The following is a 22757-nucleotide window of genomic DNA, read 5'->3' as shown; positions in this document are numbered from 1 at the left end:
TCAAAAGATTACTTATTCTATCGATATTATCATTTATTTAAATATCTCTTACCATAATAATATGCAAAATATTAGATTATAAAACATATATATATAATTTATTTATATTTTAATAATCTGATTAATTTTCGAAATTAATTTTAAACTAAAATTATTTTTTAATTTTATAAAATTATTCTAAATATCGTATCGTTTCTTATTTTAATATACCATTTCATTCTTATTTCATTAAAAATGCAACTATATCAAATAAATAATATCAAATAAATAATTCTTATATAGTTCCAATTCCTTTTATTCCGCTTATTTATACACTTTATCAAATATTCGAGAAACGATAATAATAACTATGCAAAAGTAAGGTTAAAATTTCAAAACAGAAGGTTACACAATTTCCCAAATTAATCAGATTCAAGAAAATTTAGAATAAATTTTATGAGTTACATATATGAAAATAAACGCTTACCTGTCTCGAAAAGAACTCACAGGAATGAAATGTGAACCAAGAGTCGAGATAACCCGGAAAAACGAGCGTATCCAGATCACATATTACATCGATGTATTCGCAGGTACATGGTCGATGTTTCCTCGAGACATCCTGGTCGAATCGATTCGTGCGCTTACTGAACTGAACAATGTTCGTCGTACACTAACCTTCGTTTGCACAAAATTACAATAATAAACTAGAATGAGAAAACAACACTGTAGATTTACATTATCAATGATGATAGACACGTGTACCAGCGATGCATTCACGTACACGTGTATACGCCGTGGCGCGTGAGATATACACGCTTCGACTATCGATTGTGCGCGAAAAGCCGTAGGACGATGAAGGAAAAAAATGGTCCCTCGAGAAACTCGCGAGCTACCACCACCATAGGCGGCTTTTCTACGGAGACAACTCGTCCTGCGGCGTTACGGACGGACAACTCTGACAGGAGGCGTACACGCGCGCCTCTACTTAACGCGCATACGCTCACGCGCATCGTGCCCCTTCGTTTATTAAGCAGGCGCGCCAACTGTAACATTTGGAATCTTACCAGACCATTCGTAAACAAAGATGATTTATTCTTTAAAATTTAAAATTATTTTTTACATTTAAATAAGAATAAAATATTTAATATATAATTATTCATTTATTAAATATTTTATCAAATATTTTATTTTATTTTTTTATTTTTTCTTTATTTCTATTTTTTTTATTCATCAACTTTTTTTATCGATAGTTTCTTCAATCTATTATATTAAAAAGTATACAATAATTTAAAAATTAAAATTCTATTAAAACAAATTTTTTTATATATAATGTAAAAACAATATTATATAGAAAAATAATAAAATCTATTAATTTATCAATAATATCAATAAAATAAAATAAATATATTATCTATCTACATCATAAAAAAATTACTGAATTAATTCAATAGAATTTGAAACTAGAATTGTATTCTATAAAAACTTATTCGTGTCAAATAGCTGATTGAATAAATTACAGTAATCATTTGGATTAAATATCAACGTATAAAAGGAAAATATATTATTCAATACAATTAATAATTAATGATCAAAAGATTATGCTACTGAATAATTTACGAGAGCAAAAACGATTATCAGGAGATGATTGTATATTTCAAATAATAATAACTTTTTAAAAATCTAATTTAATATGATAAAACATTTAAATTATTGAATTGTATTGAATTTTTAAAATCATTTGAATGTTCATATACTTACCATTTAGCACAGATTCAAGATGATTCACGACACATCGTTCGGCAATCGTTCTTCATAATGAAATTTCTCAAATAACAAAAGCCATCCACTCTCATCGTAATCCATACTATTCCTTTTAGTTGAACATCCGTACAAAAGTTAGACCATAGCTTACGAATATTTCATTTCCTACTCTCAAGGACACAAAACCGTCTAGTGATACATATACGTAATCGATCAGCCTTAGGTGAATGCTTAATTTGTCAGTAAGTTTCAGGGTTTATATTTTTCTATACTTATCTTAAAATCAAACATTATTAATAAAGAAATTATATTCAATGATCTTATATTCTATGTTAATTAAGTATTAAATTGATATGTATATTAAGAAAATATTTTTTTTAAATTCAAATAAAAATAACCTATAATCAAGTAATTATATTTATAAATATTTTACAAATGAACATAAATGTCTTTCAATATTATTTATTAGAGACCCATTAATTCTTAAAATAACTAATTTTTTATCAAATGAACAAAAATATAACATTAACTTCATTCGAACATATCGAATTGTGAACGCCATGACATTCACATTTCGATATTATTAATATCACTTTTTTCAAATCAATCTGAAATATCTAAATTATAAGCAATGAATTGCTGAACTTCTTTTAATAATCCTAATAGTGTAAAAATAGAATATCAAAACTTACAATGATATATAATAATAACTATCATCAAGGATATAATCATCGTTTTGAAAATTCACTCTTATATACATACCTAATACATCGAATCGTTGTGGAATCGTAATAATACGTTGCTCTATCCTATTATAAATTACAAATATGGAAATAGCTTAAATTAGAATATCGGAGAATTAAACTGTGGATAAACCAATATGTTCAATTTAGAACTACGTCGTTTTAATTAGCATTTACGTTTCAAGAGGTATAACAATAGATCGTTATTTGGTGGTACATTAAAATTGGTTGACATTTAGCGCCTCATTTGTCCAACTAGCAAACTAATGCTTACGCGATACATAGCATTGTAATATATATATATATATATAAAATAAATGTATATACATATATACACACACAAGACATAGAGTTTGAACACGATACCTCTGTGACCGCGATACGTCAATGTTCGACTCATTTCACGATGTCATGGAAAATCTCGTTAAAACTCGAATCAACGAAGCTTCTGTTCGATCTTTTAAGGTAGATATCCACTTATTTTTTATTTATCTTATTATACTATGATTACATTAATACAGAATATAATAGTGACATATAATAACCAAATAATACATAAAATATTTTTTATTTAAATATATTTAACTTTTATATTATATATATATTTTTTTCTGACGATAGAAGATCAAATAACGAAATGATCTATATTCATATATATTTGTATCTAATTTTGATTTTTCTGTTCATATTAATACGATGATACGGTAAAAGAAACAAATGGATATCCATTTTCACAATAGTAATAAGCTTATGCAGTATGATGGAGTCTTAACGAATCAGAATGATATGTTCCGACATTTTTAAATATTTTATGCCAGTCTTCTTTACATTTTTATATAAAACAAAATATAATTTATATTAAACAAAAAATAAAATTCTGAAATAATATTAATTATAAACGATATAAAAATATAAAATTATTAAATATTGAAAAAAGTTTATAAATTAACGGTTTTATGATTATTATTTATCGATTCAAATTTGAAATATGAAAAATATGGCGACATGATGAATTTAATGTTTAGTCAGTGATAAAATATGTTCCACAGTAAAAGTATAAAATCGCAAAAAGCACAAAATCGAGTCGTATATTATTTAGATCCAGTGAATAGATAAAAAATATCGTGTATGATAATTATTCCTCGATAAAATAAAGTTATCGATAGAAATCTTTCCGCGAAACATGATCAACGAAGAATAGATAAACATTGATGTCGTGACTAGAAAATAAAATGTGACGTATTTTTATTTTTAATATGTTTGTATTATTTACTAAAATTAAATCTTTTGAAATTAAATTCGTGAATAAAAAGAGTAATTAATTAATTAGAAAAAATAAATAAATTATTATATTTCTACAATTTTCTTATTTAACTATTATAATTGCAATAGGTAAAAATTTTCATAAACAAATTTAAATTATAAACAAAATATAGACTAAATCTAATTCAATATAATTTTATTCCATATCAAAAAGAAATGAACAAATATAAACAAGGAAAGTAAATAGTGGAAAAAGAATAGAGATAAAATTAAAAATTCGAGAATCAACGCCATCTCTAGACTATTGTAAATGAAACAAGCATGGACAAAAAAAGCAAATATTGAAGATACAATAAGAATTGATTATTAGCGACATCTGTTGACATTAAAAATATCTATCTAAAATAAAATAATATAAAACACTCAACAGATGGCATTGATATTCAATTTTTACTCTACTTTATCTTATCTTTGAAGAGTTACTTTTAAGAATACTCAAGAGATAGCGCTAATAGTCAATTCTTATTTTATCTCTATCCTTTTTTAAATATTTTCTATCCTTTCTTTATAAGTTTCATTTGCGGCACTCTGAAGATGGCGCTGATTTCAATATTTTTATACTATTTCTGTCTTTCTTCCACTATTTTTTATTTTTTTTGTCTCCTTGTCTATACTTGTTCTCCAAAATTTATGCAATAGAGAAACTATTCCAATTTCCTATATATTCAGCAATGTAATGATACTAAGCGACAATAATGCCATAATGTATAAAAAACATACATTTTATTGACAACAAAGTAGATATAAATACAAATTTTCTAATTTTATATTTTTGTTATACATAATATATTGATATAATTAACAATATGTTTATATGTATACATATATATATATATATATATATATATATATGTATTTATATAAACGTGATTCAAACAAATTCGCATAAAAACTGAATTCTAATATCGGCAGTATTTAAAAATTTAATATTGCTTTCATACATATAAAATTTTTCGTAAGAAAATATACACAGCATATTAAAAAACCAATCACTTTAACATTATAGTATAATATAATAACAAATATCGTTTGAGTATTGTGCATTTTAATTATTCTAGATACATAAACTTTGAGACTAGTTCAAAAATTTAATATTTAATGTATATAATATTTCACATTTTAATTAAAAAATTGTTTTTTTAAATTATATAAATTAAATTATCAACTCATTCTTTAAAAAGCATTTAATATGACTATTTTCTTATTTCCTTTGGTTAATCATCCTTTCAGTACTCTTATTAAAAACTTATTTTATTTTAAAAAAATATAATCAAGATATCATTTCATTCATAACAATTAGATTATCAACTTGATTATTACACACGATCATTATGAGCCCTTAATTTCAATTAAAGCTTAAAATATGCTCTACAGACTGTGCTGAGATACATATAAAATTTTCATTTTTTTCTTTTTAAATAAAGCACCAAATTATTTTTTCTTGTTACTCATTAAACTGCTGCAAAATTGAAAACAGGATATTTAGGCGAGAAATGATTCGATATACCGAAAATATGCTCAGATTCGCCACGTTCCCATAAACTTCTTGCACTATTAGTTGATTCTTCATATGATGGTGGAGCTGTAATTTAAATTATTGTATTAATATATATATATATATACTCCATTCTATATAATAAGTATATACATTTTATTAATTATATATACTTTCTTAAATCATATAATTTAATTTATAAAATTTCCATAATAAAAAATATATTATAATTAGTATTTAAATAGTAAAAAATATTATATAATTATTAAAAATAAATAAAAGTATTCTTACGTAAATTAGGATATAAATTTGTTGCAGCTCCATCAGAGCTTGGAATTCCAGATCTCGTCCATCCAATTTCTGAAGGATATTCTTCCATGGGGGGAGCACTTGGAGTTTGATAATTTACCAGAGGTACAGTACCCACGAATATAAGTGTATTTTGCCATAAATTTCGATAGTACCTAACACATAATCATCTTATTAAACATAGTTATATCTCTATTATATTATAAAATACTTTAACGACCGACTAGAATCAGTTTTGTATGGGCAATTTTCCACTATAGAATTTAAGTAGTACATTAGCATTCTTTACAAATCCCGTTTAAGAGTCATACATACAATGAATACAATGAATCACAATGTGATGCAACTAGTAAATGATAAATATAGATTTAATGTACTTGGTTCATCATATTATATAAAATATAATTTTAAAAACTGATTCAAATTTTATTTTACAAAATCTTGCTAAGAATAAGATATTTTAATCATTATTTATATAAAAATGAATCTCTTTTTATTTTTTCTATTCAGATAATAAATATATACCAACCATCCTGAGACACATGCCACAACTTTAAGATTATATTCTAGATCAATAATTCCACAATTTGTCAAATTCGACGGAGGTAATGGAGGAATATCTAGTTTCTGTTCATAGTCTGCAATTCCTCCTCCCTCAATAGGTCCTTTGCCAACTTCTGCTATCACAATCTCTTCCGTTTTAGTATCAGTAGTCGGTGTTGTAGCACGAAAAGTCACCATCTAGACTTCACGATTCATTGTTATTTTAAAATATTTTCATCTATCATATATTATTAATAATATTATCGAGTCGAACATACCTTACACAGAATGAGCTTTACAGTTTCTACAGTAACTCCTGAATGATTTTCAACGTTCACCTTTATTGGCATTGATTGGCCTGGCACATATCCTCTAACTGGTAATGAATAATTAACAGTTAACGGTGGCGTTCCGCAACATAAACAACAAAACGTCTTGCTCATTTCTTCTTCTATTTTTTCCTTTAAAAAATTTTACTATTTTTACTTTATTCACTAAATTTTACTAAATTAACATTTTGATTATAAATCATACCGAGGCTCTCGATTCTTGATTAAGGTCAAGAGGTGACACCACTGTAAAGGGACTCTTTACTTCTTGATCAAACTTCCAAGGGCGATCTAAAGTTGCTTTGACGGTATATCGAACATGTCCAAAATCAGATTCGAAACTGCTAGGTAAATTTGTCGGTAGTACACATTGAAATGGAAATTTATGCTCCCCGCTTTGTATCTCGATTTCTCCACCTGAAAAAAAAATTTGTACTTCTTTCAATAAAAACAATTAATAAAATAACTTAAATTCTTAACTCAAGTTAAAAAATTCACCGGAAGCCGATCCAACAAGATAATATTTTGTCTCGAAGTATTCTTCATGGGCAGAGACTGTCTGAGTCCCATCCCTATATTGTCCTCTCTCATCCATATCTTGCTTATCTGTAGTCCAACATGTATTCGCCACACCTTTTACTTTCACACTTATACCTGTAAAAATGATAAAATTTTTAAATAATATTGTCATACGTATTATATTTTTTATCGATTACATTAATTTTAATAATTTCGATTTTGAAGAAATTTTATTTTAAAGAAAATGATAATTTTAATTATAAATGTTATACGATCCGAATTAAAAATTTTAACTCGATTAATAATGCTAAAATTATAAATGAATTCATCAAGGAATTTTATACTTTCTATTATTATTTAAAACATTTCATATTGCTCAATTCAGGCATGAGTTGACACATTTCAGAAATTACCATTAACAATGAGATAATGGTGTAAAATTAAACACGAGCTAAAGCAAGTCGATGCTAATAGAACAGTATATCAACGTCAAATAAATGTCAAGAATACCACAGAAGAATTTTATAGAAGAGTTTTATAGAGTATTTTTGTATAACTGACACTATAGAAATCTATAAATTTAAAATATAAATAGCATCGCTCAGAAACAGAAATGTGAGTGAGCCGGTAAAAATAAAAATAAAAAACTATGAAATGTAATTTATAAAAGATATTTACAAAAGATAAAATTTAAAAGGAAAGTTATACAAGTTTGTAATAATTCTGTAAAATTTCCTATTGTTAAGTTAACAATTCACGAGATTAAGGAATAAAATTGTAATAAAATAAAATAAAAAAAAAATAAACAGTAACTATATAATACTATATATAAAATAAAACTGTAAGAATATTAAAAAAGAATACTATATAAGAAAAATATTAAATAATAGTTACTAATAACAATAATAACAATACATTAATTAAATAATAATAAAAAAATATAAAAACAATAATGCAATGGCAATACAATGTAACAAAACAAATGTTTCACGGCTGATCGTTACTGTCCATTTCTACTGTGCGGGTGTATAGTGCTATAATTAAACTACACCTTGCGACAAAAAAGAAAAAAAATCTACAGGAATGCGGCGACAAGAACTCGACAATATGTATGAAATACAATTTACATATCAGAGCAAAATTTAGAATAAAACTTATGTTATATATATTAATAATATAAAAAATATTTTTTAATATTCAAATAATATTAATTTCTAATATTGATTTTAATATTTTGGTAAAAATTTTAAAAATAAAAAATAATGATATCGATCAACTAAATTATTATATAACTATAAAAAGTATAAATTATTTTACATATTAATTTCTTTGTTATTTAAATTTTATTTTTCTAAATATATCAAAATCTTTATGTTCATCTTACCTCTTTTATCAATAATTCTGTGAAAACAAAAATATTCATTTTTCTACTACATTATATTTAAATTATTTTCAAATAAAGAATTATAAATGTTTTTTAATATTTTTTTATTAATTTTTAATATAATATATGTATATTTTTAAATCTACTAAATATATTTACATATAATTCCGCATAATCACTCCATCATCTTCACTACATATAGTTGCATTTTCATAAACATTATCACTAAAAAGATCATGTGAAAATCGCATACATTTAGAAACACCTGTTCGATCTTTGAATATTACAAAACGATATTTAATGTTCATTAAATATTATTCACCCAAAAATAACATAATATGATTCATTCGATAAAGATGCGATTTCGAATATAACATACCACGAATCTTCTTTGTGCTGTCTAGTACGACAATAATATTTCCGCTTACTGTTTGTCCTGGATAATAAGTGTTCCAATGATTATCGTAGATTATTCGAAAATCTTTCAATCCCATGTTTGTTGTGACACAGTTACACTTTCGACGACACTCGATACGTACGCAGATCTTGTTCCTTTACTTATTTTATTTTAATAACGTTTCGAAATGGACATGCGGCCACTTTAACACAAATTCGTTCGTTTGTTCTTTCGTTTTTGTTCCATACACCGAATAGTTACACACAACGTAGCTATATCGAGCCGCTCGTAAAAGCCGGTCTGATCGCTTACGAGTCCACGTTACTATAGGCTACTTTGATATTTGTCTTCTGCGCAGATACCAACTGACGCAGTGGAACGGCTCTATAAGTCGTTTCAAATATGCATTAATCATAGTAAGTGTTTGTATTTTTCTGAAGGAAAATGTGAAGAAAAATCTAAGAAAATCGTGATGTAAGTAAAATTGCAAAATAATGTTGAATTTAAAATATTTATTACTATAGAATTAGATTATTTACGTATATCTATAATAAAATGAAAATAAAATTTTATAAAAATATATAATATAAAAAAAATATTTCTAGATTATAATTTTTATAAATTTTTATTTATCTTACTATTTTATATTATTTATAATACAATCTTATAATATTATAATACAATTCTATAATACTTTTGATTTATTATTTATTATTTTTCTTTATTATTATTAATAAATTTATTTACTATAAACTATAATAATGTACAAAATAATATATACAATCATATGAAAATCATTCAAATAATATTTTTAAAATTCACATTTTCCATTTTTCAGAATACCCTATATTTAACGACGACATAAGAATATAACGATCCTGTAAGGATATTATCAATATATATATAAAAGTTATCTAAAAAATTCAAAATATGTAATAATTAAAACAATGTCCACTAATTTTGATGTTTCCTATCATCAATGACATAATAGCGTTCTGTGACCCTATTGGTTAAGCACAGGTAAACATGCACCCAGGTAAACCTAGTATTTTCATGTATTGTAGTGTATTTTCGTAATGCGCGTGCGCCCACCATGTTCAATGACGTCACAGACAAATAACGGATAAGATAGCAATGATGCAACTGACGAAGACGGCTGATCGTAATTCCGAAGTTAGACATAATTCTTATCCTCAAAAGTAGGGTCAGATTTATTCTGTTTTACGGAGATAATTAAACGAACGGTCATTGCCATTTATCTGTTATAATAAAATTGATTAAAATTCGATTACACAATAGCTGTTTTGAACTTAACTTTTATTTAAATTTTTGATGACACGTATAATATCGATTGATAAAAATTAATAAATATAAAATCATTGTAAATAATTCTTCAAAGTTAATCGATAAAAATAACAAAGAGATATTCAGAATAAAACTGTCTTTATATATTTTTTAATAAAACTTGCGAAAATGTTCTAGTTAAAGATTTAATAACAATTTCGATAAAAGTTCAAAAATAATAGCAGCTATTTATCATTCGTGTGATCCAATTCATTTAAAAAATGCATTCAATGTTGCACACGTTATGTCACAGTTTACGTACATAATATTTTACGAAAATTTATTTTCACGTCAAGCATCATCGGCTGTGTTTTCGGGAACAGAAAATATGAACTTATCCAGGTGAATAAGAAATTTAGAGTTCAATTCTTAAATATATATCACACTTACGCAATATGATCTTTACCAATATTTCGAACCAAAACATTTATTTGAATAAATTTAATTATTAATTGAATTTAATAATAATAATTAAATTAATAATCAATAAATATTGACATAAAAAGAAAGAAACGTTTAGATTTGATATTTCTAATTTTTCTATAGTTGTAAGTAGAAATTTTATTTTTCAATATAATAATAGGTATAAAAATATATATAATAATTACTTATAATTATATATTATAAATATATAAAAATAATAAATAACAAGAAAACTTATTTGTATCATCATACAAACGTTGATTTATTCATTTAATTAGAAGGTTCGAGGTAATAGATGAGTCATAGGAGAATTATCTTCTGCGTGCTAGATGTAATATAGATCGATAATTCAAAACAGAACTCGAGCGAAGTGGATTAAAGTTGCAATTTTTAGTCTCACCTTTCTCTTCGCCCTTACTCGTCTTATTCTGTAAAAGGGGTGATTATAAATTAAATTTAATAAATATAACTAATATAAGTATAACATAATAACGTAAATAACGTAGATAATAAATATAAAACATTGCAATTTAATTTTTAAATAACACACAATCTTTCCACGATATTATATATTCTTTTTTTTTAATTTTTTTATACAAATATCATTACGTAAAACTTTTTAATCAAAATTTATTTCATATTATACTATATTTTTATCAATGTCTTAAAACATCTTATTGAAAATCAATAAGATTTGCAAGTGTGCTAATAAATATATCAGTTTCGTGCAGAAGGATCCATTTTATACCGTAGCCCACGCCCAAATGTAAATATAGACAGAATCCTTTTATCATTTCTTTAAAAATCATTAGTTTACAACGGTAGAAAGAAAAAGAAAAATAAATACATCAACAATATAATAAAATACAGGATACATATTGCCCGCATTTTGCACTAAAATTTTACCATGATTACATAGGAAAAGATGAAAGTAAAATCAAAAGAAATCAGATTAAATCAAAATCACATAATACCATAATAATAATATCATACATAGTCACGTTATAATCGCGACTATGTCCCAATCCTTCTCCAGCCATCATATCCCGCTCATCATGTCACTTTAAACTCTCCCAGACTTCAGAAAATCCCAGAATTATAGGACAAAATTTCAAAAATCCTTTAATCCTCTCCCCCCCCCTCCCTCTTCTTCTCCAAAATATTCCTCCACTTTCTCAAATCCATCCTCTCCTATCACCTCCGTGCATAAGAGAGACTCAATCATAAACAATTGTGTCTCCTCGAACATGCAAAGAAAAAGGTTTCTAAAAAGCCAGCCTAAACTCAACCGATCGATATCCCATCGATTCGACCGCCAGTTTCGCCGCCTCTTCCTCGTTCCAAGTGCATCGTCACCTGCGCGAAAACCTTCGCGTTATCCGCAGGAAGGGATAACCTTCTCCTTCGTCTAGAAAACCACCGAAACGGCATTATCTCCGGCGTCGCCGTCTTGGTGTCGTGGCTGTCGCCTTTTCCATACCCAGCGGCCCCCTGCACGTGTTCCGCGCAAGCTCAGGCCGTTATTATTGATCGAAACATTTCGTCCGATGGTCGCCTCAGGATACGACGAACGGTCCGCACACCGTAAATATTCGTTCAGTGCGTCGTGGCCGAGTGACTTACGCGGATAAAAGCGTAATCCAAATAGACGGGGGATAAACGTGGCCGAACATGGTCAGTGGAGGAGTGACGGAAGACGGACCCGTGATTCGACCCGTCGATTTCGGTGAGTTTCGGATCAACGTTGGAAAATTCGCAAACTCCCCCATTCGCCTCGTGACGATCCATTTCACATCGATCCACTCGTCCACGATTTCTAACTTTCATTGCACCATCGCGCGTTGATTTCCATTAACGGGGATGTCGTTTTAGTTTCGGTCCATGAATGAAACTATCGTTGGAACGAATATTGGATCATGACAGCTGTTATCGTGTTGCCTGTGTTATTTCGTGACTGGGTGTCTCCATCGATTGGGATCGTTTTTTTCAATTCGTTTCCGTCCATTCTTTTCTCTCTCTCTCTTTCTCTCTCTCTCTCTTTCTGTCTCTTGATTCGACTCGTTGGTTTCTCGAAGAATGATTTAGAGTTAGATACGGTGATGTATGTATATAGTGGAGGATGGTTGGCTTTATAACGAGACGCCAGACCATGTGATATATGAGGCACGCAGAAGCCAAGTGGATCAACTCCATATAATGTCGCTTAATAATGGAAAATGATTGAACACTTGGTCATCATTTGATTTCTAAATATTTAAACGTTAATCATAATATACTTTGTTATTTGAGTTTAATTAAAATTAGTATTGATCAGTTTTTGAACTAGATTCTGTTAAAAATTAGAGAAAGTGAAGTTGATCTGTTTAGTTCTTAAGTAATTAAACATAATGTAGCATTAATATCTAGAAATTTGTAAAAAGTGGAATCAATTAGTCTTCTAAATAATTCAATGCTATATTCTGAAACTAGAATTTAAAAATAGATTTAATCCCTTATTAAATGGACTTGTATGACGTTTATTCTTCTGTTTGAGTTATATTTAAGATATGAACGATGTTACATGGATATTCGAGTGTCGACAATTTGGATAATTAAAGCAAAACTCGATTACAATCTGTTTGTAGATAGAATATGAATTTATAGCATACATGGATACATGGTTGAATGAATTTCCAATATGTTCCATGTCGAAGAAACGATTAACGAGATAGATGAGAACATAAATTGTACTCTGAACAATTATTAGACTTTTATTGTTTTACAAGTACTTGATAACGTTTACGAGGTTTGTGGCAAGGTAAAACGCGCACATTGCCGAGATGATTCATCATTGCCGGAACTTGGCATTAGTCAGCAACTAACTCTCTTATAAAGTTCAAAATTCTTTTGATCAATATACATCTTATATCTCTAAACTGTTTAAATTAAACTTGAATTAATTAATCGTTTGAATAAATTGTAATAGAAGCAAGAAATATAATATTAAAAAAAAAGAAAGAATTCTCCATTCAATGACTCTCACATATATGATTCTAAACAGCAACAAGAGTTTCTTTTTCTTCTGAGGTAAAAACATTAATATTAAACAACACTATCTCAATAATATCTCTTTCAAGTTAACTTCTTGTTTCATGCAAAATACACATGAGTCACAATATGAGAAGCCAAATAAGCTGATCATTTAATTTCCTAAGAAGTTGATCCCCTATTGAACAAATTTTAACTCTACCAGGTAAAAAAAATTTTCCAGAGATCCACAACATGCCTTCCTTGCAATTTAATTTAATTTAATAAATAATTAACCAATAAACTAAATTTTCAATAAAAGAATTTAATGAGAGTAACGCGTAATTTCAGTGTCGACGACGACCATAGTCGCACTATGTATAGGCGCCGTTTTCCTACTTTGCGCCGTCGCGATGACCTGGTGGCTTTGCCGACGACGTCGCGAGCACACGAAACTGAATTCCGACAAGTCCCTGGCGTTCAGGCCGCCCCACAGGAAACCGACGGCGGTTAAAAGTCCTGGGAGCACCAGCCACTACCTGAAGAAGAGCCCAAGCCCGACGGGACCCGCGAAGAGTCCTCCGGGTTCCGGTGGGCAAACACCCAGCCCGACCGGTTCCCAATCGTCGAATCCTGGCTCACAACCTAGAACACCGCAGGGCACAGGTAATTCTTAATCATCATCATCATCACGTACTGTAAATTGATACAACGGATGAGATCAATTTTCCTTTCAATTTTAGCAACAAGAAGGTAAAAGGAAAGAAATTTCAAAATCAGTTAGATAGATCTTTGTAGAAATGTAAGAATGAAATTGTAAGAAAAGAAAGATATTCTGTCCTGTTCCTTGATCAATCACAGGTACACCTGCCCAGACGCCTTCCGGCGAGGTCACGTTGAGCATCGAGAACGAACAGCGGGACAAGGCTGAAATAGAGAACAATGAGAAAACGGAACGGGAGAAAAATCACGCGACGGAGAACAACAAAGACAACCTCGGCCAATTGATGTTCAAACTGCGATACGTGAGCGAACAAAACGCTCTCGGGGTGACGGTGGTGAATTGCAAGGGTTTACCAGCGAGGGAGCAGAATGCCACCAGCGATCCGTACGTGAAATTGAAACTGTTGCCGGATAAACAGCATCAGGCGAAGACGAGGGTGCTAAGAAACACCAGAGATCCTGTCTACGACGAGGATTTCACGTTCTTCGGGATATCGAAGGATCAGCTTCAGGTAAATCGTTACGTTTCCTCCTCTTCTCTCAATGTTTAATTAATGTTTGAATCAATTTCAACAAGAGTATCTTGAGTATTTAAAATTTCGTGTATTCTCCTCTCCTGTGAACATGAAATATTCAAATTTTATATTTAGGAAATGTGTTAATGTAGGATTAAGTTAATAATTCAGAAAAGAAATGTTATATAATTTTAATAATAGTAAGTTAAATTAATTTAAAAAGGAAGAATAAAGATAGAAGAATAATTTATATTTAGGGCATCGATAAATCAGAATATCAATATCAGTCAGATACATCATATATCTTCTTATTACCGTTCGCAGAAAATCAGTCTACACTTTATAGTGCTTAGCTTCGATAGATATTCTCGAGATGATATTATCGGTGAATTGACATGTGCACTTTCGTCGGTGCCCGGCTTGGAGGAGGCCGATAATCAAGCGATATCGTTGTGCCGAAAAATATGTCCTAGAAGTCTGAAGGTAAGAAAGAAATCATAATGAAAATTATTTTTTTAAAGTTATTGCACGTTCAAGACACATGAATCAATCAAAAGTTCTAACTCATTAATTTTTTAATTAAATATTAATTTCAATATTTGTTAATATCTATTAAAGAATAAAAATAAATATAACTTTTAAAACTATATATTTTAGACTGTATAAGCGCAGTGTATAAGTTTACATCAAGTATACTTGATAATAACAATTTAAGAATCATACCTGTAATTTCAGATTCAATCACAAGGCAGGGGAGAGTTGCTCGTCTCCCTTTGTTGGCAACCAATCAACAGCCGATTGACGGTGGTTGTGCTGAAGGCGCAAAATTTGCCCAAGATGGACGTGACTGGGTTAGCGGATCCATATGTCAAGATCTATCTTCTGTACAACTCTCAGCGCATCGCAAAGAGGAAGACGCGCGTGAAGAAACGTACCCTTAGTCCGGTATTCAACGAGTCTTTCGTATTCGATATTCCGAATGGTGCTGATGGTCTTAACAATGTCAGCCTCGAGTTTATGTTGATCGATTGGGATCGCGTTACAAGAAACGAGGTACGTTCCTGTAACTTTGCTTTCATTTCCATATTGTTCTCCCATTTCAAATATCGTCGATTCAATCAATTTTTCAGGACGTTATTTTCATCTGTAAATATATATATATATTTTTTAATGATATAATTATTTTTATATAACAATTTTCATAAGAACAGAAAAATGTTCCATTTCTTTAATCTTCATAGTAAATTTAATTATCCGTTAACTATATTTATATCAGAGTGTATAAAAATTGTTTGATTAATTTTTTAGACATGTTTCATCAAACATATTTCTATTTCTCTTTGTTTGCTTTTAAATATAGTTTTAAAACTTAAATTTTTCCTGCAAATAAAAATAAAAGTTTGGAATATTTGAATAATGTATCATAATTGATAAGTAATACTTATCTTTTTTCTCTTTTTATTTTAAATATGTTAAGCGGAGGGAAGTAAGATCTTGTAAATTTGTAAGATTTTGTAAGATAAAAACCTAAAAGACATATTAAAAATAAAATTTTATTACAATGTAACATAGTATTACATTAATCTTTGCACTGCTATGCAAAACATAAAGATAAAAATTTCTAGAAATACTTGGTAATTTCATTCGTGGCTGTGTTAGTCAACTGAAAAGTGCATGATTGATCGAACAATTAAGTCATGTACGTGCACGTACTATTCTCTTAAACTATATACAATATCATACTATATATGTATGATAAAGTATGTAGCGTGAGGCGACTGAAAGTCGTACACACGTTCAGCGTAGCGTGATTTTTCGCAATTTTCTTACATAACACAATGCTAAACAAAATACCATTCGATCGAGACCAATCAATCTTTAAATAATCCTAATTTTCAAAATTCTATCCGTGCATTTCACGTTAATTATAGGAAATATTCTACGAAATTAGAATAGATTATATTCTCTAACATGATGAGGGAATTCAAACGTATTAAATTTAACATAACATATAATTGTACAATTTTTAGGTTATTGGACGGCTTGAATTCGGTGGGCCAGAATGTCAAGGATCCGCTTTGAATCATTGGAGAGAAGTTTGTAGCTCGCCGCAGAGGCAGATCGCTGATTGGCACAAATTAAGGGAGTAAATAAATCTCTCCCGGCTCTATCAATTTTCCTGGAATCCCATCTCCAACTATCCAAAAAGCCCCACGTCCTTCTCTATTGTAAAACCACCAATCCAACCCCTTGAAACCCTACGATGAAGTAGGGTATCTGTTTTGTAAACCTAATACTCGATGTATATTAGGCTTGAAGCGAGTGGCGGCACGTCCACCCGCGATCGATGCAACTGCGGATGCACCACGTGAAACATCTAATCGTTACGTGTCGGCATGAAGCGAGTACGAAGAATAACTTCTGATAATTTCCGCACGATTATTTTCGAATACAACCAGGCGTCGATTCGATAACGAAACTGCACTTGCTTCTCTCGATTTAGATACCGAAGAAATCGATATTATCAACTGATCTTTTTCTTTCGTATTTTTCTTGATTCGAGTTATTTCTATAAATATAAATGTTCATTTCATAATAAAAAATGATTCATTTGATAAAATTTTTTCTTTTCTATGATTAATAACAGTATATTGTATGTAGATATTTATCAATATTCTGTTCGAAATAAATAATATCAAGATTACAACAATGATATCAATGAAATTATAGGTTATAATTAACGATTTACAATCGAAAATTGATCCTTCTATGTTTCTAGCTCTCGAAGAAAGTATAATATTCATTCGATTAAAGTTGCGATAAGAATTAATATCGCTCATTCGTACATTCAAATCGATATCGTTTCCATTATTGATATCGATTAATCGAACGAAGAATCGAATTTTAATCGATTATCGACCGTCGATTGCATCTTCATTTATCGCAGTAGCAAACGATCGCGGGAGAAACGCATACAAAATGCTTTACGATAAATATAGTTGTTAAGATTTCCGACCAGATGGCAAAGGGAGGAGGAAAATGAAGCAGTTAAATATGAAGCAATCGAACGTTTGCTGATTGATGAACATCGCTGCACAGGGTCGTGCTATCGAAAACTGGTTGTATTTTAAAAAAAATTACGTTAAGAAAAAATTTTTAAATCAGTGATTCTCAATTCAAATTGCAGATGAAACATACATTAAAAAAATTATTATTGTTATATAAAGAAAATAACATAATATATTTTTTAAAAAATAGCATTTATAAGTTGAAATTCATGAAACTTGGTGAATTTTTTTTCAATAAGAAGAAAGATTTTACATGACCCTGTCATCATAAAGATCATGAAAATCGTCGTTTGTGGAAAAGTGAATATGAATTAATGTAACAGAGAATATCGAAAGTCACATGACACACTCGCAACTATGTTTATTTCGCTTGTCGTCGAGATACAAGAATCCCTCCAAAATATTCATCGAACATATTATAATTATATTATAATAAACGGGAACAATCTTACAATATAATTTTCCGTCAGATTTTGCTCTTAATAGAAAAAAAAGATTCAAGTATTTCAATTAATTTTGATTATCATTTTTCGATCTTTATAAAAGATAAAATTTAAAATTTTAGTAATAATTTCAAATAATAAATGAATAAAGTATATTTTGTGGAGCGATTCTTGTACAGAAAGTATGCAAGCACCACGAGACGTGGAGATGAAGCATCAATTAAACTTAAAAACAATATTACGATTATTCGTTCCTGTTCCAAAATTCCCTAGCTCCATGTCACTAACCGAATGATAATTTCATTATTAGGGATAAAGAAAGCTACGATTGGTAAACGCAAAACTCAGCGCCAATTTTTCCGTTAAAAATCTCAAATTTCGATAACCGCGTCTCTCTTTCTCTCTCCTCAAAATAAAATTTTTAAAACGCATTCAATAAAATTCTCATACTACTTGCTCCAGCAGAAAGCGGTGTATCAAGTACATAATAAATGTGTTTACATAGGAGAGAAAATATACATATATATATATTGCTATAAAAAGTTTATGGTGCATTAAATTATTCAATTTTTTATTTCTTGCAAATAATAATAGTTGATTTTATATTCGTGACAAAAGTGAAGTATTTTCTTCTTCGTTATTTGTGGAACGGGATCGAGGAATTGTGACGTTGTTTTAAAGTGCCAATGAAGTCGCCATGCTTTGCGATTGTAAATATGTAACTTACGTTTAAATAGAAAAAAGAATGATCGAAATCTTTATTTAATTAAGAACTCATCGTGGTTTTAATTGCTATTAATGAAAAGATTAGAATGTACGATTATAGTTTATGAAAAAAATTCCATTTGCACAGAATATATAACAAGAAACCAATGTCAAGTAGTAATCTTGTTGAAAAATTTTTAATGGTAGTTAATTATTATTATTAAACAATCATAAAAATAGCAAAAGTCAGCTTTCAATGAGTGAAAGTATTATTAACATTGCTTTACATATATTATTTTAAAAAAACTTTGTTATTTGACAATGTATTGATGTACCTATTGTTATAGATAGAAAATTATTTTTATTCAATTAATATTATATTTTTTATTTATTTGAATTTAAATATATATATATACATATATATATATAAGAATATAATTAGGAAGAATTTTAATTATAAATTAATAATTTTTAAACCAATTTCACTGAAAAATAAATTAATGTATGCGTACGAGGTATCAATTAAGGTATAAATTTAATTATGTTGAAAGAAATTTCTGTTTACAGATCCCGTTCGCATATACAACACTGCTGATGAACATAACAAATGATTATCGATTAAATTATTATACGTTTGAATTTATCGAAAAAAAGTAAAGTTAATTTAAATTTACGATAATTTTTAACACACATGGATTACATATGGAAATATCAGCGTTTAACACAATTAAAATTTTAGAATTCTTCAGCATTTCCAATTATAATATTAATTTAAAAAAATATTTACTACGTTCAGGGCTTTTTTTCTGATGATATGTTTCTACGTATATAACATAATAAAAATTTCATGAAAAAAAAAAAATAACAAAAATGTTCCTAGAAAGTAATCATATGTAACTCGATTAAGTAAATATTTTTTAATATAATATTCGATGCAAAATAGAGCAACGTTTTTCAATGCAAAGTTTCAAAAATTTCAACAAATTTCATTGAACATTTCACATTACATATTTTTTAAAATATATATAAATTAAAAATTATGTCAATAGATGTTTTACTTAATTCCAAAAAAAAAATTCAATTAAAAACTTAAATTACAAATACAATATATATTTGTTGTCTTTTTGTAAAATATCAAAAAGATAAAATTATATTAAAAATTTCAAATGTGAAACAACATCAATAAAAATAATATCTTATCAATATGATAAAAGGAAAAAGGAAACAGAGAAAATAAAATTATTTAACTGTGAAAATTAGGATAAAATAAAATAATTAAAACTGCATGATAAATATAGTAAATGTTAATTAATTTTTGTGAAAATTTGAATTTATTAAATGAAATAGAATTAACAGAAAAAAAGAAGCAACGCTTAGAATTATAGAACAAAATGATGAAATCAATTAAAAATGCGATTTATATTTTCTGTCCACAGAAGAAAAGCACCTGACAAGTAAGATGTTCATATACACGCGTACGTCAAAGTCAATAACTAATAACGTATAAAACGATTGCTTATTTTTTTATCGCAACATTCCGCTCCATCGTCCTTCCTTTGCAAGAGATGAAAAAGGCAAGATCAGAGAGAAAGAACTATCTAGAGGAAAAAAGAAAATGGAATTTTGTCTTAGAAACGAAGATGCAACGACGAAGTATCGTATAGATCAGCACCAATAAAAAAACGAAAGTAACAACAGGTACATTGCAATATATTACAGAAGATAAAAGATACATTAAATACATAAATTTTCATAATTAAGTATGGTAGAAAAAGAAAAGAGAAGAAATTCAAAAGATCGATAATGTTGCACATAATGTTATACAACCAAAAAAAAAAAAAAAAAAAAAAAAATGGCATCACATGATCAAGAATTTCAGAATATTTATTTAATTGCTAATACCATTAAAAATACAACTATATAAGAAACGAATATAATAAGTAGCACGTAGAGAAACATCTCATAAATATCGTCTGTCGTTCTCCATGAAGCTTGTTATCGATTTTATCGACGATTTTCTGATAAGGCTACAGTTGATGCGATTTCTGACAAATTGATGACAATTTCTAACGAGTAAATTCTTAATGTCCATATAGAATGAATATTGGAATATTAGAATCATAGAACGAATTCATGGAATATCTGAAGAATAAAAAAATATGCAAATATGTAATCACTCTCATAAAAATTTAAGTATTATTATTTGATTAGTTCTGATATATTCGTTAGAATATTGATTCATCGGAAAATACAAATATAGAAAAAAGCTTCTCGAGATCAACAGATACGATGATGAACGTCGATACTGAATGCTGGAAAATCACCGTTCTTGTCACAGTTCCTTTATATCGTATTTCTTCTTTCGTTTATCGAAATTTTCCCTTTATAGACTTTACAACGATTTTTTGTATTGAGATTTACAATGTAGTTGATATTAATTTGGATGGAATATAGAAAAGAGATTCACTTTAATTGTTTAGAATCCTTTCCTGTTTTCCAATAAAAAATAATATGTAAATTATCTTTAAGTGGAACAAAATTATTTTTTATATTTTCTTTTTCAAAACAAAATCATTTTAAAAATTTACTAAATTCACTTTCTATATTTTTTTTTTTTATTTCTTTATTTAATATTATATTTATTCTGTAATATTACAAAATATATTTGCCATGTAATATATGATTATTTTACGAAATATAATTGTTAATATAATATTTTGAAAATGATAAATTTTTAATTGTAATAAAATTCAATTATATTAAAACTGAATATAAATTTTAAATGTATACATTTAAAATATACACTCATTTATATAAGAAGATCCTGAAGTCATAACGCTAAATTTTTATGAACTTTCATACAATGGTAAATCTTAAGAAACTGAAACTAATGAAAGATTTAATGTTAAATCTGAATTATTGACAATATTTTACATACGAAATCAGCTACCATTAGTTTCTTTTTTTTTAGATCTACTACTGTATAAAAACATAAAAAATAAACATTTCATTTTAGAATCTCCAAAAAAAAATCATAAACTAAAAATAATTTGTTACATTAACACATTGAAGGAATATTTTATTTTATAATGTGACATATTTTATATTTTTATTATTTTATAAAATTAAATATATAAAATAATGAAAATCTGTTAGATAAAAAAAAATTTTTCATACTAAAATAATTATATATTATAATTTTATTAAAAATTTTTATTATATTTGTTATTATAATTATAATTACTTTTATTATATATAATAATACATATTATAATTTTTATTATAATTTTTTATTTATTTCTCAGATAATTTATTTATACAAAATATTAAATATCGGATGAGAAAAATATAAAAGAAATATATATATATATATATATATATATATATATATATTTTTTTTCAACTTGATAAAAAGATTAAATAAATAAATAAAGATCCGGAAAACTATTTTGCAAACATATTTTAAAACTATTTATGACTTCCGTATCATATCTTACATATTGCGAAATTAGATTTTAAAATATCACTTTTAATTCATAATTTATGTAAAATATTTATATGTACAATAAATAATCAATGTACAATACAGATAATAATATCAATTAAAGTTATTTTGCTTTTATAATAATCTTTACAAAAAAAAAAATATTATTATTTTTTTGTTTCTTATATTTATTTTTTGTTTCGATTTTTTATTTTTATTTTCATATTTTTTCCAATAAGAAAATTGACATTTGCAAATCAATTA

General features: G+C 27.5%; 3 protein-coding genes across 23 annotated transcripts in view; 1 reads left to right on the top strand and 2 right to left on the bottom strand.

Annotated features, from left to right (window-relative positions):
* Nucleotides 1-2640, bottom strand: part of LOC100577254 (potassium voltage-gated channel subfamily KQT member 1) — a 126106-nt gene extending 123466 nt beyond the window's left edge. For 8 of the 20 annotated variants that reach the window (XM_026446090.1, XM_026446091.1, XM_026446081.1 and 5 more), the window contains exons 1-2: nucleotides 1738-2059; nucleotides 467-1022 (exon numbers count right to left, since the gene is read on the bottom strand). The gene's annotated coding sequence lies outside the window, so the exon portion shown is untranslated. Of the gene's footprint in view, nucleotides 1-466; nucleotides 1039-1737; nucleotides 2060-2502 lie in introns of those variants that run through there. The other 12 variants (XM_026446082.1, XM_026446085.1, XM_026446092.1 and 9 more) reach the window with 6 other exon arrangements.
* A 2427-nt stretch (nucleotides 2641-5067) lies between these two features.
* On the bottom strand, nucleotides 5068-9111 carry LOC724328 (arrestin domain-containing protein 17). Its single transcript, XM_001120149.5, has 7 exons — nucleotides 8765-9111; nucleotides 6981-7136; nucleotides 6688-6899; nucleotides 6432-6614; nucleotides 6140-6351; nucleotides 5593-5765; nucleotides 5068-5388 (listed from the first exon to the last, which is right to left on the bottom strand). Exons 1-7 carry the CDS (start codon nucleotides 8877-8879, stop codon nucleotides 5258-5260), a joined length of 1182 nt encoding a protein of 393 aa, XP_001120149.1. The 5' UTR covers nucleotides 8880-9111; the 3' UTR covers nucleotides 5068-5257.
* A 2971-nt stretch (nucleotides 9112-12082) lies between these two features.
* On the top strand, nucleotides 12083-20862 carry LOC409957 (synaptotagmin 4). 2 transcript variants are annotated; one of them, XR_003304637.1, is made up of 7 exons: nucleotides 12083-12275; nucleotides 13907-14221; nucleotides 14417-14790; nucleotides 15118-15276; nucleotides 15529-15846; nucleotides 16824-19014; nucleotides 20446-20862. XR_003304637.1 is itself a non-coding variant. In XM_393448.7 (6 exons), exons 1-6 carry the CDS (start codon nucleotides 12221-12223, stop codon nucleotides 16941-16943), a joined length of 1341 nt encoding a protein of 446 aa, XP_393448.2. In that variant the 5' UTR covers nucleotides 12083-12220; the 3' UTR covers nucleotides 16944-19871. The 2 variants fall into 2 exon arrangements, 1 of the variants encoding a protein (XP_393448.2); XM_393448.7 differs by lacking the exon at nucleotides 20446-20862 and having other exon boundaries at nucleotides 16824-19871.
* Nucleotides 20863-22757: the final 1895 nt, after the last annotated feature.

This window comes from Apis mellifera, linkage group LG1, assembly GCF_003254395.2.
Source record: "Apis mellifera strain DH4 linkage group LG1, Amel_HAv3.1, whole genome shotgun sequence".
Classification (NCBI taxonomy): domain Eukaryota; kingdom Metazoa; phylum Arthropoda; class Insecta; order Hymenoptera; family Apidae; genus Apis; species Apis mellifera.
The sequence above is the reverse complement of the archived record's forward strand: the minus strand, read 5'-3'. Positions and strand labels throughout refer to the sequence as shown.

Excerpts from the sequence above, each read along its gene's own strand:
- LOC409957 (XM_393448.7), top strand. The coding sequence starts at position 12,221 with ATGGTCAGTGGAGGAGTGACGGAAGACGGACCCGTGATTCGACCCGTC. Across the intron at positions 12,276-13,906 it reads GATTCGACCCGTCGATTTCG|TGTCGACGACGACCATAGTC; the intron begins GTGAGTTTCGGA and ends GCGTAATTTCAG. Across the intron at positions 14,222-14,416 it reads TAGAACACCGCAGGGCACAG|GTACACCTGCCCAGACGCCT; the intron begins GTAATTCTTAAT and ends GATCAATCACAG.
- LOC724328 (XM_001120149.5), bottom strand. The coding sequence starts at position 8,879 with ATGGGATTGAAAGATTTTCGAATAATCTACGATAATCATTGGAACACT. Across the intron at positions 6,900-6,980 it reads TCTTGTTGGATCGGCTTCCG|GTGGAGAAATCGAGATACAA; the intron begins GTGAATTTTTTA and ends TTTTTTTTTCAG. Across the intron at positions 6,615-6,687 it reads ATCAAGAATCGAGAGCCTCG|GAAAAAATAGAAGAAGAAAT; the intron begins GTATGATTTATA and ends AATTTTTTAAAG.